Source organism: Vicia villosa, linkage group LG1 (assembly GCF_029867415.1).
Source record: "Vicia villosa cultivar HV-30 ecotype Madison, WI linkage group LG1, Vvil1.0, whole genome shotgun sequence".
NCBI lineage: Eukaryota > Viridiplantae > Streptophyta > Magnoliopsida > Fabales > Fabaceae > Vicia > Vicia villosa.
This window is the reverse complement of record NC_081180.1, coordinates 91008676-91026473: the sequence shown is the minus strand read 5'-3', so window position 1 is coordinate 91026473 and position 17798 is coordinate 91008676. Positions and strand designations below refer to the sequence as shown.

Below are 17798 nucleotides of genomic sequence, written 5' to 3'. Positions count from 1 at the left end.
CTTGCTGCAATGGCTGGTGACTTAGGAATGGCTTCCAAACCATTGAAAGGTATTTTGTTAGACACAGGAATACCCAAAAGATCGGTGTATTCTTCCAAGGTTGGTACCAACTGATAGTCTGGAAAGGTAAAACACCGGTAGACGGGATCATAAAACTGAACCAGAGTTTTGAGAAGTCCTTCATCAACATGAGTGTTCAAGATAGGCAAAAGCTTTCCATGGCTTTTCCTAAAATCAGAAGGATTTTGTACAGAAGATGCTAACTCTTTTAGCCTTTCCACATTAGGCATTTTGAAATCATACTTTTTGGTATGCCTTTTTACCCACTCCATAACTTAATCCTATAATGTTTGCAAAGAAAATTCTCTAATTTTTTTGGAAAAATCATGTTTTTATGGAAAAAGATGGTTTTTTTAATGAATGTATGAATGCATGGATGCGTGGATGCCACATATTCAAACATGGTAAAGCAAACATGGTATTACAAACATAGTACACATAGGTTCAAAGGTCCAGCGTCACGAGCATGAGGTCAGAGAACCAAACATGGGATAGTACTAGGGTTTATCACCTGCAAAACATGTTCTACTGATACGTCAGAGTCTACATTCTTCTTTCGGATATTACCGGCTTGCACAACTGAACTTGTGAGCTAGAAATATTCTCAAGAAAAACTCGTCTGAGTGTGGTTCTCCGCATGACAACTATCCAAGTCTTCACCTGGATCGTTTCTGCACCACGTCCTAATAAGGCCAGGATGGGTTGGGGTTCTACAGCCAACTCAGCTTCTACAGTTCAATGAAAGCAATAATGTCTTCGCAACTGAACTTGCTAAACATATACTACAAACAAAGAACCTCCACTGAGCGGAAGGATTCTCATGCTGACTTTTTAAGGACTGAACTCCTTGTATGCCATACATGACTATACCCTCCACCTAATTCTTATGTGTACTTAATCCGGGTTAGGATTTGTCCATAATGTATCACTTGTAACAGAATCACACCAGTGACAGAACCAAGGAACCACACATGTAACAAGAATAAAATAAAACATAACAAATAGAAATAACCCCTTCTTTGGAGACAATAAAAAGATGGTCCCCGGTGAAGTCGCCATTTTTCTGTCGCGGGCGAAAAACCGTTTTTGTTCCTCTTTTTTGTGGATGAGACACCTGATGCCTTCTTTGGGCTCGAGTGCTCAAAAAAAATGATTTTTCTTTGTACCGACCAAACTTTTTATTATTTCCAAAGGAGGAAAAGGAAAAAAGCTGCAATAACCTAAAAGTGGGGGAGAGATCTTTGGGTAAGAGGGTTGGTTATACGAAGGGAAGGTATTAGCACCCAACGTATCTATAGTACTCTATAGGTTTCTTTGTTATGTTTTATTCCATTCTTGTTGTGGTGGAGGTTCTTGTGAAAAAGGTGGGACCTAAGGTGTTTGTTTGATTATGCTCGCAAAGATCATCGCGATCCTCTGCATACATATCCCTTAGAGGGAATCAGAGCATCTGTAGCTCGGGGTCTACGGGTGCTAAGGTTTGAGTGGTTTTTGTGTTTTGTTTTGCTCGCCAAGGATCGACCTTGTGCCTACGTATTCTCAAAGGGATGTTGAGAAAGTCAGAGCAATCGTAGTTCCCACTTATGCTAGTGGAAGCAAAGAAAAATAGACAAATGTCGTCTAAATGCTAGATGTATCTAATCTATATCATCACATACATCTGTTTGATTTTGTTTGAAAATCTTTTCATTATAAGCCCGGGGCCATGCCACTTAGGGTGCTTAGAATGATAAAGATGTTTTTGTTGTTTAACCAGCCTTGTGGCAAAAGTTTCAATGAAGTCAGCCTTGTGACAAAAACTTTGATTAATCAGCCAGCCTTGTGGCAAAAGTTTCAATGAAGTCAGCCTTGTGACAAAAACTTTGATTAATCATCCAGTATGGTGGTAAAACAGTTTGATTGATTAGCCAGCCTTGTGGCAAAAAGAAGTTTGATTGATTGATTGATTGATTGTTTGTGATGATATATAAGAGATACTCCTAGCATAGAGATGAAAAATGTCTAATCTCCTAGGGTATTTGGTTTTGGATATTGGGGATGCCTATAAGAAGCCCGTGGGTCCTTGTACGAAGCCCAAGAGGAGGCTATCCGAGGGTCCTTGCATTGTAAGCCCAAGAGGAGGCTATGGGAGGGACAATCCGGGGTCCTTGCATTGTAAGCCCAAGAGGAGGCTATGGGAGGGTCACTCGTTTGTACAAAGCCCAAGGGGAGGCATGGTATAGTTGGTTTGAGCTCTTAGAGCGATTTCACCGGGAAACCATACTCTATGTCCTAACCTAAACTAGTGGAGATTCTTTGCACGAAGCCCAATAGGAGGCTATGGGGAACCTAGTGTTGTACTAAGTTGAACAAGCATATATATCACACATATGAACAAACATGAACAAGTATGAACAAACATGAACAAACATGAACAATTATATATATGACAAAGTGTGTGTATATAATGGAGTTTATGAAGGAAATATACCTGTAAGCATGATCCATTTGTATACACAGGGTTCGGGACTCACACTCGGGGAGAGGTCCATTTGAATTTATTCAACAGCTACGTAAGCAGGTATTTACAAAAGGGCTTGGGACTTATACCTACATGGAGGCCCATGGTATATTTTTGGGAAGATTTAAAGAAACCTTCATTTTTGGTTTGTTATTCAAAGTTGAAAACACATTGATTGAGATAGGTACAAAAGGCGTACAATGAAATACCTAATTTCATGTACTGGAATGGGTATGTACAAAAAGGGGCTTGGGACTTATACCTACGTGGAGGCCCGTGTTTTATTTACAAAACATGGTTGACTGTTTATTTACAGACGCGTTGTTTGAAAAAACGGTTTGAAGATTTGTTTTGAAAGAGTTTTCTGTACAAAGAAAAACTGTATAAAGAAAGGGACTTATACTCTCTAATATTCGAGAGGCCCATGTTTTATTTTCATAAAACATGGTGGATGGTTTAAAAAAGAGTTGAAAGATTTGTTTGTTAAAAAAAAAACTGTTTGGAAGTTTATTTGAAAAAAAAAAGTTTTCTGTTAAAACAAAAACTGTACAAAGAAAGACGAAAGGGACTTATACTCTCTAATATTCGAGAGGCCCCACATCGTTTTGAAAATCAATTGATCAATTAAAAAGATTTAATCAATAGTTTCCTTTGAAAATCAAAAAGAAATGGTTTACCGTTTTTGAAAAGAATCGTGATCGCTCGTTTTTAAAACGATTTGAATTTTGAAAGAAATCAATTTAATCGAGATAAACAAGAAGATTGTCTTCAAATAACATTTAGATGATTAGGGTTTGCTTCAAAAAATATTTACAAGTGATTAAATTTGAAAATCAAATGAAAAATAATATTTAAAAGTATTAAAATTACTTAAAAACAAGTCATTTTAAAACCAATTAAAAATGTATCAAATAAATATTTTTTGATGATTTTTTTTGATATTCTTAAAATATATATATTAAATAAAGAGTGTAAAAAAAATGAAGAGAAAATAAATTAATTTGATTGGTTAATTAATGGGTTAAAGCAAACATGAAAATAGAGAAAAATAGTGTCAAAAAATTGGTTTTGTCTTCCAAAGGGCTTGAACCCACGCCCTTGTGCTTACTACTCAAAACATGAACCAAGCGAGCTGCGCGTGCAGCTTGTTATTCATACGCTTCCAAGGAATTATATTTTAAAACAAATATTTGAAATTTCCAAACCAAAAAACGCGCCAAGAACACAACCCTAACTGAATTTTGAATTTCTTCAAATCTGTGTTGTTTTGATCAGGTAAAGGGTCTATTCCACTTGGTTTTTCATGACGAACATGATGGTGGTCTTTAATTTCATTTATTTTCACTCTAAGGGGGTCAATTTTCGCATGAACATGAAGAACCCTAAAACTGAAATTCAATGTGAAATCGTGTATGTGCAAGTTATGATGCAATTGATTGAGGGTTAATGATCCTCATAGGTGCAGAAACAAGATGGCATGTTCATTTTTCATTTATGATGCATGTATGATGGAGTTTGAAGTTCATGAGCACTTACCTCAAAAACGGCCAAACTGGAAATTGAAATCGTGCCTGGAGGTGTTACAGATGCTTTGTATCAATCTGGATAGCTTCAATGGACCTTATGTGATGTGTTTGAATGCCTGGAATGAACTGGAACCCTCTTGATCACCTTGTGGTACCCGAACTGCAGTTTAGCTCAAGTGAGGATCAAGCTAGTTGATTTTGATGTTTCAGATCATGTATGATGGTTGGAACAGTTCATGTGAAGTATATGGAGTGTGTTTAGATGATTAACTTGGACAGATATGGCCTGGTATGAGAATTGATATGTTAAGGCTCATTTTATGCAAATATGGTGGTTGAAGAGTGATTCTGAGATTTAGGGTGATTTGGGGTGTATGGATGGATCAAACACATCCCATATGATGTTTGTGGTTTGTGGGAAGCATCACTTTGGTCAGAACTTGCAAGAGATGGAGGTTGAGTTTTCTACCTCACTTTGAAACACATGACTTGTAATTCAAGAAAGAAGAGAGAAAACCTATAATTGTGAGGTTTTGGTGTGAATTGAAGAGTGGAAATGGCCTCTATTTATAGGCCAAGAGTTCTGAACTCAGACCTTTGCAAGTTGCTTCAAAGTTTGATGATTTGGCTTAAGGGATAGAAAGGAATCTTTTACATTAATGCAAAATGGTTAAAGTGACCAAACCATGGTTAAAACTCTAAGCTTCTTATCTCTTTCCATTCTGATCTCAAATCAGAAAAATATCATTCAATCATTGCTTCTATGCATCATTACTTGGATCATTTGGCAAATTGGTTCATAACTTTGCAAAAATGGCTTGAAATTTCAAGTGAAAAGTTCACTAATGGCAAAATTCAAAACCATAGCTACACTCCATATTTTTTCATGCTCTTGGACATTTTAGAAAGCTCATGTTGCATACTTCAAAACCCTAGTTGAAAGTTTCTTCAAACTCTTTAAGGAAATGGGTGAAAAAGATCCATGAACTTTGAGAAAAATGAGATTTCAAGTGAAGTTTTCAAAAAGTACCAACTTTGAAGCACCATATCTCTTAAATGGTTGATCTTATGGAAAAAATTTATATGTGTCAAAGTTGTTTATTGGATCAAAATCTACAACTTTCATGTTGGAAGTTTTTTTCAGTTTGTAGGTGAAATTTTGAGAAAATCCCTTTCAAAGTTTGGAAAAAACCATGAAAAACACTTAGAAAAATTTTCTAAGTATGAAAGTCAAACTTTGACTTTTTGATTCTTGATTGATTTTCTTGATTTTTTCTTGATCAAATGACTTCTCATATCATATATTGATGATTTAAAACTTCAAAAGTCATGGTTGACCAAAATTCCCCAAAAGTCAATGGTGATCTTGTACAGTTGACTTTTTCAGACGAATCGCGTTTCTGGAGATTTCAAATGAAACAGGCTATCCTCATCAAATGAATGGTATGAATGGATCACATTGAGGTATTAGAGGATATTGAGCCATGGTTTGATTTGTGGCACCATGTCCTGATTAAAAAGTCAGTTGTTCAGTGAATTAGGTCAAAAAACCCTAATTGTCGACCTGATGAAATTGATGACTGTAGGTATTGAATTGAGATGCAATTTCCATGGGATATTGTCATAGGGATTATTTGAGGATGATTGAAACCTTTGATTGACTTCCTGGGGATTTTTAGGGTTTCCCAAATGTGATCCCTGATTTCAGTCCCTGATAGTTCAAAATCCTGATCTGAGAATTTGTCTGATCAATCTTTGTGTAGGAGATGTTATGAGCCAATGGATTAGGTCAAAATGATGCACTTGAGGTCTTGATATCATGTCCCAAGTCATTATGTCAAATCCTGAGCTAAAGTCAGGAGTATGCTGTCTTCAGTCAAAACCCTAATTCAGTCGATTCAGAGCTGTTGAGTTTGTTGAAATGAATCTCTGAGGACCAAATGTTGATTGTTGATGAAGATAGTTCTTTTGAGATGAAGGGAGAACAAAACCCTAATTGATTGTTACTTGTACTGATGAGTGATTTCCTGATTAAATCCTGCTGAGTCACAAGTAGCAAACACAAGCTATGCAGTTTGTTAGAGATGCAAATGATGCATATGCAGATGATATGAGGTGGTATCTTAGGTCAAAAATTGGGGTATGACAACTCCAACGCATCCAACTTGTGTATTAGGTAAGGATGAGGTAAGCAAGAAGGTAGATCAGAATATCTATAGAGGTATGATAGGATCTCTTCTATATCTAACTGCTTCTAGACCTGATATTTTATTCAGTGTATGCTTGTGTGCTAGATTCCAATCAAATCCTAGAGAATCTCACTTAACAGCTGTTAAGAGAATTCTTAGGTATCTGAAAGGTACTACTAATGTTGGTTTAGTCTACAGAAGATCTGAAGAATACAACTTAGTAGGATATTGTGATGCTGATTACGCTGGAGATAGAGTCGAAAGAAAAAGCACTTCTGGAAGCTGTCAGTTTCTGGGAAGTAATCTGATCTCCTGGTATAGCAAGAAGCAAGCAACAATAGCATTATCAACTACAGAAGCAGAATATGTATCTGCTGCTGAATATAGTACACAGATGCTCTAGATGAAAAGTCAGCTAGAAGACTATCAGATATATGAGAGTAACATTCCTATATTCTGTGATAATACTTCTGCTATTTGTTTATCTAAGAATCCTATTTTACATTCTAAAGCTAAACATATAGAGATTAAACATCACTTCATTAGGGACTATGTTCAGAAGGGCGTTCTTTCTTTAAACTTTGTTGATACAGAACATCAGTGGGCTGATATATTTACAAAACCCCTTGCTAAAGATAGGTTTAAGATCATTTTGAAGAATATCAGTATGGATTTGTGTTGAATGCAGTATAGGGCAAGCAACAACAAAAGATTTGGAAATATTGATCCGGGAATTATCTTCCTCAGAGATGGAGAGATGCCATTCAACAGTTTCTACGGTTTCGAACTTTGGATTGAATGAGAAAAAAGTAAATTAAGATATAGACAAGAAAAGAATAAACACATTCTTAGAAGAGAAATAACTTATCAGGAATGTAAATATATGCACTCTTCACAAACATACACTTACCAACCCGTTATACTCAACCTACGATACTCATCTATGTCATCACGTATCTCTCACATAAGCGTCCATCTCTAGAGCACAAACGAGATCATCTCACAACTAAGGTTATCTCTAACGCGAAGTCGCGAGAACATCCGTATTCTCGCGTCGGCGATCTCTCGCGCGCCGCTCATACACGAAAGCATTACGTACAGATACAAACAGTGAATGCTAGCTCTAAATCTATCTCTAGAGTTCAGAACCAACAGATAATCATCCTAGATAAGGATTCAAGAAGTTTATCTCTAAAGCACCCCAAATCCCCAGCATAGAGCAAAAATCCAGGATAACATCAACACAGATTCGTAAAGCAAGTTAAATATAACATTATAATCGGTAAATATACATAAGATTCAAGTAAATATACAAACAAACCCAACCAAAGAGAAATACACAAAGAAGAAGAGAAATGAACCGAAAATCTCCAGGTTTGTCAGCTCCGTTCGACGCTCAATCCACCCCCGATCATCCTTATGCAACCTCCGAAGTTGTTTTCTAAGCTAATTTTGATCTAAGAATGAAGTTGATGGTGTTGGGACTCAAAAGTACCCAACCCATGACCTAAAAATGTGATTTTGGCCCCTTTAAACGAGCTGCTGTCTTAGCAGGTCCGCTTAGCGGACCCCTTCCGCTCAGCAGACTCAAAATTGCTTCCAGACACTGATTTGCTCCGCTCAGCGGACCCCCTCCGCTTAGCGGAGTCTGCTAAAAATCAGATTTTGTTTTCGCCATAACTCGAGAACCGTAACTCCGAATTGCGCCCGGTTCGAAGCGTTGGAAAGCTTATTCAATGCACTATCCAATAATGAATGAATGGAAACCAAAATGATGATTTTGGTCATCCTTATTTTGAGTCTTTGGAAGTCCTCTTGACGGTGGCTAAGCGGGCTTTCACCAAAATTGCGAAATCGAAGTTGTGCCTTTGACACTTTATTCCTCAAGGCTCCAATAAGCATGAATACCTATAAAAACAAAGGGAAAACTATTAAATGATACATAAAATGAATCAAAACTCAATTATGCTAATATTTACATAAAAGTGGGGAATTTATTACAAAAATGGAATGAATAGAATCGATAAGTGCCACAATTATATACTCAAAATATCGACATTTTGGCACTTATCAAACTCTCCCCAACTTGAAACTTTGTTTGTCCTCAAACAATGTCAAATAAATCAAAGAATCAAAAGTAATAAACCAAAGAATTGTGAATCAACAAGTTTTGAAAACCAAAAACAAATGTATGGCTCAATACAAAAATGTATAAACAAAGTAAGTACTTACCACTATCCTACAACGACAACATGTAAACGAAACGAATCCTAAGCACAAAAAACATACAAAACGTTCTAACACAATACATGCTCACATCATGAATCACACCTAGCAAAAATTCATCAATGGATGAAGAACACACAGAGGTGAAGGACTTTTAACACTCATCCAACAATCTTGCAAACAAAAGATTAAATTATGCATTCATCCAAAAATTACATTGAAGATATGAAAGCAAGAATCACAAGGACTTTTCAAGGTTGTAATGTGGCTAGGTTAACAAACAAGGGGTATGTCCTAAGGCTAATCGAAACAAAAACTTGCCTAAACCTAAGGGAGTGATCAATCCACCAAAGATTCAAACAACAAAACCTCGATTAAACTTCTTCCATAACCACAAGTTTCTCAAACCAATCACAATACTTATTAGCACAATTATTCGCTTCTCTTTTCTTTTTCTTTTTCAAAACTTTTTCACATTTTTCTTTCTTTTTCTTTTCACGTTTTTTTCTTTTTTTCTTTCTTTTCAACCTCATAGCAACAACCACATAAGTAGCAACCATTTCTCTCCCCAACTTGAATTCAACCACACCATCATATGAATACTCCCTACTTCTAAGGCAAGGTAAAAATTCATACCAAAAATCATGGTTGAGGGTTCAAGAAAACAAAAATCAATCATCCATGCACAAATGAGAACTAAACACTCAAAGATAAGCATTTAGCAAAAACAACATGGACATTGATAAAAAGGCTCAAAAGGGTTAACAAATGATCACACACTCACAAGGTGAATTGACTATTTGGTTTTGGTAGTTGTGCTCAAAATGAAACAAAATGCCTTGATCCTTTTCATGCTTTCATAAAATCAACATAAACAAAAGACTAAGCATAATAAAATCCAGTTAAAACAAAGATTGCGGCCTCCAGCATATGTAAACAATGGAAAGCTTCCTCACATTTATGGTTTGGGAACTAAAGTGATTCAATCAACAAGCAAGTAATGCAAAAGAATGAATGGTATGGTAATTGTACAAATGAAAAGTTTCCTAAACATGTTAAGTTATAGAAAGCGATAAATGAGTACCTTGAATGATACGACTTCAAAAAACAATATCCTACCATACATCCGCAGGTTGAAACACTCAAGCTTTGGAAAATCACCGCAAAAATCTTCGAATTCCCGACAAAATTCGAGTACAAACAACCAATAAAAGAATTAGAAAAATAAAACTAGTATCTACTACTAAATAGCCTTGGTGAAAGTGGGAAAAATGAGTGAACCAAGTGAAATGGGAACCCCACTGGTACAGAGCAAGAAAACAAAATTTTCCTGTCATCGCTTAGCGGAGCTAGGCTCGCTTAGCGGATGACAGAAAAACCAGAAAAATCATAACAGCAACAGCTGTTCTAATTTTCTTCCACTTCACCTAAATACCTCTTAAACATAAAAATAAACAAAATTAGCAACCGTTGGGGTGCCTCCCAACAAGCGCTTGTTTTACGTCGTTAGCTCGACGCCTTTATTGTTTCAGTGTTTGGAAAGTAGCTTCCTTCCGTCATGCCATGGTGACGTCTCACCGCACAAGCCTAAAGAAAGTGTCCTAACCAACCACTCAACAAACGTTACGGGTACAAATATATACAACAATTATACAAACATAAAAGAAAACGCAAGTATACAATTATGTACACAAACCAACACATATGCACAAGTATGAAACACAAACAACTATTATCATACAAAAAGAGAAAAAATGGTGAATATTGGATTCATAAGTTGAAAAGTGAAGATTTGTAGTTAAAGAGCTAATTCGAGTTCAACTTGTTTCACTAACTTTTATCAAACAAAAGTATAATTATATGTAATTATAGACAAGTAAACTATATGGTGAACATAGACAAGTAAACATGTACAAGTGAAAACATACAATTGTAAACATATACAATATATACGCTATATACAAAGCTCAAAACCACGAAAACTATTGCGATGCAATTCACAACCCTCCCCGGCAACGGCGCCATTTTGTTGAATGCAGTATAGGGCAAGCAACAACAAAAGATTTGGAAATATTGATCCGGGAATTATCTTCCTCAGAGATGGAGAGATGCCATTCAACAGTTTCTAAGGTTTCGAACTTTGGATTGAATGAGAAAAAAGTAAATTAAGATATAGACAGGAAAAGAATAAACACATTCTTAGAAGAGAAATAACTTATCAGGAATGTAAATATATGCACTCTTCACAAACATACACTTACCAACCCGTTATACTCAACCTACGATACTCATCTATGTCATCACGTATCTCTCACATAAGCGTCCATCTCTAGAGCACAAACGAGATCATCTCACAACTAAGGTTATCTCTAACGCGAAGTCGCGAGAACATCCGTATTCTCGCGTCGGCGATCTCTCGCGCGCCGCTCAAACACGAAAGCATTACGTACAGATACAAACAGTGAATGCTAGCTCTAAATCTATCTCTAGAGTTCAGAACCAACAGATAATCATCCTAGATAAGGATTCAAGAAGTTTATCTCTAAAGCACCCCAAATCCCCAGCATAGAGCAAAAATCCAGGATAACATCAACACAGATTCGTAAAGCAAGTTAAATATAACATTATAATCGGTAAGTATACATAAGATTCAAGTAAATATACAAACAAACCCAACCAAAGAGAAATACACAAAGAAGAAGAGAAATGAACCGAAAATCTCCTGGTTTGTCAGCTCCGTTCGACGCTCAATCCACCCCCGATCATCCTTATGCAACCTCCGAAGTTGTTTTCTAAGCTAATTTTAATCTAAGAATGAAGTTGATGGTGTTGGGACTCAAAAGTACCCAACCCATGACCTAAAAATGTGATTTTGGCCCCTTTAAACGAGCTGCTGTCTTAGCAGGTCCGCTTAGCGGACCCCTTCCGCTCAGCAGACTCAAAATTGCCTCCAGACACTGATTTGCTCCGCTCAGCGGACCTCCTCCGCTTAGCGGAGTCTGCTAAAAATCAGATTTTGTTTTCGCTATAACTCGAGAACCGTAACTCCGAATTGCGCCCGGTTCGAAGCGTTGGAAAGCTTATTCAATGCACTATCCAATAATGAATGAATGGAAACCAAAATGATGATTTTTGTCATCCTTATTTTGAGTCTTTGGAAGTCCTCTTGACGGTGGCTAAGCGGGCTTTCACCAAAATTGCGAAATCGAAGCCGTGCCTTTGACACTTTATTCCTCAAGGCTCCAATAAGCATGAATACCTATAAAAACAATGGGAAAACTATTAAATGATACATAAAATGAATCAAAACTCAATTATGCTAATATTTACATAAAAGTGGGGAATTTATTACAAAAATGGAATGAATAGAATCGATAAGTGCCACAATTATATACTCAAAATATCGACATTTTGGCACTTATCAATTTGTGCCGAGAATGAAGGTGTTGAGAAGATATGATATATGAATTAGATTTGAAATGCTTATTTATTTTCTTATCAGATGTTCTAGTTATGTTTGATCATTTAGACACTCTGACTCTGTTATTGCTAATGTTTCATATGTCTAAGTATGATACAGAACTTCTGTTAAAGCCAAACAGTTGTCACCAACTATTCCAGATGATGACCACGTGTTCATTCTGAAGGGACAAGCATGCGTGCAGTTGATGAGACGCCGCCCAGGTAACTGTGCAAATCTTTTCAAATCTCACGCTACCTCCACTAACGTCTCTCAACATTAAATATGATTGATTCTCTGCATTCTGTAACTGCTCTCATTCAGAAGTTCATTGCATTTTGTTTTCACGTCCATGTCTATATAAACACATTGCATATTCATTTTACCCTTTTTCACGCATTCATCATCTTGTTATATGCATTTCTGTTTCTTCTTCTCTCTTTTCAAAAACCCTAAAGTTAAGAAACCCCTTAATCTTAAGCAATCTTCAATGGCGTCTTCATCTAAACAACAAGTTGGTTCGTCTTATCAACAACAAGAACAAGATCAACAGCAACAACAGAATGTTCCTCAGAAGACCTGTCTGATTCCTTTGAATGAATTAGAAGTTATTGTTGAAATGATGGTGGATTTTAATAATCTGGAAAAACATGACATTCATCTGACGGAAGACATGAAATTTCAAGGTTGGGAAGCATTCTTCTATCGTTTGTGTGGACCAGTCTACCCAGATTTAGTTAAAGAGTTTTGGGTTCACGCTACAATCATGCCAAAGGCTATTCTGTCGTTTGTTCATGGCGAAGAAATCTCAATTACTGAAAATCTTCTCAGAAAATTGTTTGGTATGGAAATTGTGGAAGGTGCTTCTGGAGCGATTATTGGAATAATAGATTGGGACGCTGTTTACACAGAAATCTTCAAATCTAGAAAAGAGACTGGTTGAAGACTTCCTACAGAATCTGGGCGAAGATCCTTCTGGGTTGCATCTATCATGGAAAGGCAATTGTTTCTTCTAACTATGTGAACAAGGACCAATAATACATTCTGTATTGTATTGGTAAACGAGAGAAAGTGGATCTTCCTTACATCATTTTCAACCACATGTGGAATCATGTGAAAGACTCTAGGGAGTAAGCCAGATTGAAGTCTACAAAGTACAAAAGGAACATCATTCCTTTTGGAAGGATAATCACAGATCTTCTGGGCTAGCCTGGATTGGTTGGTGATCTGGAAAAGGCTGGAACTATTAAAGATCCTTTTGCAATATGTGGAAGTACCATGAATGCCCACACTCTGAAAAAGATGAATCTGATTGAGACAATTGCTGCTCCTCCTAGCGTAGATCATGAAATATTGACCAAAAAGGCTCCTGCTCTGGCTGATTTTGAGCTGTTCTTTAGAAATGAGCATCCAAACGTTGTTGTCAGTTATCTGAAACTCTGTAAAGAGGTAGGCTCTACGTATGATCCTGTGTGGATAAGCAACCAAAATCTTGTCACTACAGCTGATCTTGTACCAGAAACAGAGGATCAGAAAAAGAAGAAGAAAAGAAAGCAAGAATTCCCATAAGCAAGGAAAAAAAAGAAGGAAAAGAAATAGAAGAAAGAACAGCCAGAAGTTCAAGAAGAGAATCAAGAAAAAGAAAAAGAGAAGAAGGAATAAAAGAAGGAAGAAAATAAGGAGAAAAAGAGGAAGACTATTGGTGATGTACCTTCCAAGCCTCAGAAGAAGAAGAAGCAAAAATCTTCAGGTATTGTTATTTTTGAGCCTGTTTCTGCTCCTGTTTTAATTTCTCAACATGCATCAACAGAAGCTCCACAACATAAATCACCAGAAAAAGCCCCAGAAAATCCTCCTCCAACCACCAAACCTTCTAACCCTCCATCCTCTGCCTCCTCCAAGTCTAAAGGCAAACAGCCTATTCTTGATTCTGAACCTGTTCATGTTTCTAAACCAATTCTTGAACCAACACCTTTAAACACCGTCATTCCTCGTCACGCCATAATCTCCACCTCTCAACCTCCTCCACATTCTAACTATGAACCTGTTGTTGACACTAATGTTTTCTTCAACCTCCCCTCTCCAGAATCATCATTTTCTGACTCCTTCATTCGCCTCATGAACTCATATAAACCTCATAACAATTCCTCTGACCCCATTGTCGTAGTCTTAGACTCTGACAATGAAGTTGAATCCTCTCTTCTTCCATCCTCTTCAGACACTTCCTTTGTGCTTGATAGAGAACCTCAATCTTATGCTTTCTTCCACCCAGAACAACCTATTTCCACCCTCAATCCAAAATCTCCAATCACCCCTCTCAGAACCAACCCTCCAAAACCTTCTGTTGATGTACGTTTTGATTCATTAAAATCTAAGGTCAAAACAGGGTTAGACGTTCTGAAGGTTGCTCATGATTCCAAGCTGGATCATGTAGCTGCTGGAAAGCTTTGGAAAGCTTTTGCTGATGAAGTACAGGCCGAGTTTCTGGACCTTCAGAAGGATTGCCTAGCAGCTGCTCCTGGTCTTGCTGGACTCTTTTTGGAGTACATTCCTGGAATCTACTACCATCCAATCACTAAATAGAAGCCTCTGGAAGAGAAGCCTTTCATTGATAAAATGGAAGTGGATAATTCTTTGGCTCTGGTTATTTGGAAGCCATATCCATACAAAGTTCTGACTAGAGATTTTCAGCTTCTGTTCAATTAGTTCAGAGAGAATCCTCTGGAAGCTCATCCTGACATGGTGTATCCTCAAGTTGAGTATCCTCCAGAAGTAGAGATTCCTACTGCAGAAGCGCAACAAGCTGAACAACATCAAGCTGAAGAGATTCAGGCTCAAGAGATTCCTGTTGAAGAGGAACCAGTTGCGGAAACTCAGATGATTCAAGCTTCTGACATTCCTACTTCTTCTGCTGGTCCTTCTACCTCTACTCTATTTGAGACTCTGAAGGAACTCCAACAGAATCAAGTTTCCTTGGCTAGTCGTCTTGACAAGCAAGATAACACCAATGAGGAATTTATAACCTGGATGCAGAAACAAGAAGATACTTCCAAGAAGCAACCTGAAGACACTGCTGAGATTAAGAACCTTATGGCATCTTTAGCCTCTAAGCTAACCCAGTCATCGTCTGTCTTGTGTCTTAGTTAGTTTTTTTTGTTGTTTGCATCTGTTTTGTTTGCATCTGCCTTGTACTATTCCTTCTGATTAATCAATGAAATCTATTTCTCTCTTCATTTTATTGTGTCTTTCATCTGAATCTTTTATACTTTTTGATGTTATGACAAAAAGGGGGAGAAGCGTGCTAATTGAATTGATTAATATTATCAGTTGGTGGGCTTAAGTCTCAACATTCCTAACTATTATATTGCATGTTCTGTGTCTTTGATAGTCTTGTAGGAATGTGATACTCTGAACAAGCTCAACATATGAGAAGAAGCAAAAAGGGGAGAAGCGAATATATAAGGAGAAGCATATCTGAAGAAAATCTCTCAAAGAGTGAAGCAATCAAGCTCAATGTTCTGATATATTTCAATCTCTTTCAAGCTCTGAAACAAGCAATACCTTAAAGTGCTCTGATACAGACCTTGTTTTGATTGCTCTGATAAAAGAAGTTTTCAAGATCAGAAAGAAGCTATGATCTTATACAAGAAAGTTTATGCTCTGATTCAAGAAGCTATGAAGCTCTATTAGAAGCAAGCCTTCTTGATGTTCAGATAAGCCAAAGTGATCTCAAAGAGAAATTCAAAGCTCTGAAGTTGTCCAATGGAAGCTCTGAAGTGAAGCTCTGAATAATCTGAAGTTCAAAGTTCAACGTGAAAGTCTCAACTGAAATGGAAAAATACTTAGGGAAGTTTTTTATTTATAAAATCTTCTAGTATTAATTTCAGGGGAGATTGTTAATCTCAGGGGGAGACATATTCACACACTTTGATTAATATGCTTAATGCTATATCTGTGTATTGTCTTTTTCATCTGATATTCTGGATACAAATTCATATCAATTCTGTATGTTTTTGTCATCATCAAAAAGGGGGAGATTGTTAGAACAAGAAATGTTCTGATCAATATTCTTAGTTTTGATGATAACATTATGTATGAATTTTGTATAAGAGAATGTGGTACTCTAATTATTCACATTTTCCATTTCGGGAAAAGTATAAAAAAAGTATGCACAAATCAGCATTCAGAAGCACTGACCCAGAAGTTCTGAATGGCTTCATCAGAACATGGTCTGGCAAGACATCAGAAGATGGTCCTGTAGAATCAGAACATGAACTGGAAAGCATCAGAAGATGGCAGTCAGAAGCAAAGCTCTGAAGCTCTAATGGTATCACGCTCAAAGCACTTCAAAGTCTGAAGACAGAAGTTGCATCTGCACCAAAGTTGAAGACTCTGAAATTCAAACGTCTCTTCTACACATTCTGAGTCCAGAAGAAAGTACAAGTACAAAAGGCTATAACGTCAAATCTCTAACTGACAAAAGGAACGTTAGAAGCTACAAAAGGCAAAGTCAGTAAAAGCAGCAAAAGCATGGCTCGAGGTAGTTGACAAAAGTGTGAAACATTAAATGCAGGGTTGTACTATTCACGCAAAGCATTAAATGCTCCCAACGGTCATTTCCTCTCAGCGCCTATAAATAGAAGTTCTGATTCAAAAGCAGCATACAACACTCTTGCGCAAATACACTGAAACGCTGTCAAACTGAAAATCAAAGAAGAAGTTCATTTTCAACCTCACAACCTTGTAATATCTTAGTGAGTGTTAAGAACTAGAACTTAAGAGAAATATCACTTTGTGATTACAGCTTTCTTAGAAGCAAATCAAACTCTTATAATATTTATTTTACATTGATTGTAAAAGGATTTCCTAGAGTGATCAAGTTATGATCTGTAGACTCTAGAAGGCTTAGAGGGTATCTAAGTGGAGAACCATTGTAATCAGTTTGATTAGTGGATTAAATCCTCAGTTGAGGTAAATCACCTTGTCAGGGATGGACTGGAGTAGTTTAGTTAACAATGAACCAAGATAAAAATAATTGTGTTCTTTATTTTTATCTACCATTTTTGAGAAGTTACACTTATTCAATTCCCCCTTTCTAAGTGTTTTTCACTCCTTCATTTTGTAATATATAAATAAAAATAATTGAATGTCACAAATTATAAAAGAAATAAAATTAAAAATTGCAGCTCTTCAGATTCAAAGCGTGTCCCTTAGGAACTTTTCTCATTGGTTGCTAGTCCAATCGAGGGAATATATTGTTTAACTTTTAGTTTAAAAAAGGGGTCATATGAAAAAAAAAATTAAAGTTGTAGCATTGGGATTTGAAGTCGGTCATCGATGGACTTTTCCTATCAATTTCTAGTCTAACTGAAGGAATAAATCGTTTTATTTTTAATTAAAAAATTAAAACTATAATTGTTTCATTGGTGCTAGTCCAACCGAAGGAATAAATGGTTTAATTTTTAATTAAAAAAATTAAAAATTAATTAATTGAAAAAGAAATAAAATTAAAAATTGTAATTGCTAGGATTTGAAGTTTGTTATCGAGAAAATTTCCATATCGCTTGCTAGCCATATTGAGGGAATAGATGGTCTAATTTCTAATTTTTAAAAAATGGCACATGTTTAAATAACTTGGCCCAGTATTCAATGAAAATTTTCATATCTCCAATGATAGTTTTTTCTATTGAGTTCTCCACTTGTACCATTAATTTAATAATTAGATATTTAAAAAATTTGTCATGTCATAATAGAGTTGCATTGCAATGCAACAACTAAAAGATTGTAGTACCCAATCAAATCAAGTTATGAGGGACCCATATCAAATTTTTATTAAA

At 36.4% G+C, this 17798-nt stretch overlaps 1 protein-coding gene across 1 annotated transcript; it reads left to right on the top strand.

The window, feature by feature from the left end:
* Positions 1-12451: 12451 nt before the first annotated feature.
* LOC131649061 (uncharacterized) lies at positions 12452-12904 on the top strand. Its single transcript, XM_058918808.1, has one exon. It carries the CDS (start codon positions 12452-12454, stop codon positions 12902-12904), a length of 453 nt encoding a protein of 150 aa, XP_058774791.1.
* The last annotated feature ends 4894 nt before the right edge of the window (positions 12905-17798 follow it).

Excerpts from the sequence above, each read along its gene's own strand:
- LOC131649061 (XM_058918808.1), top strand. The coding sequence starts at position 12,452 with ATGGCGTCTTCATCTAAACAACAAGTTGGTTCGTCTTATCAACAACAA.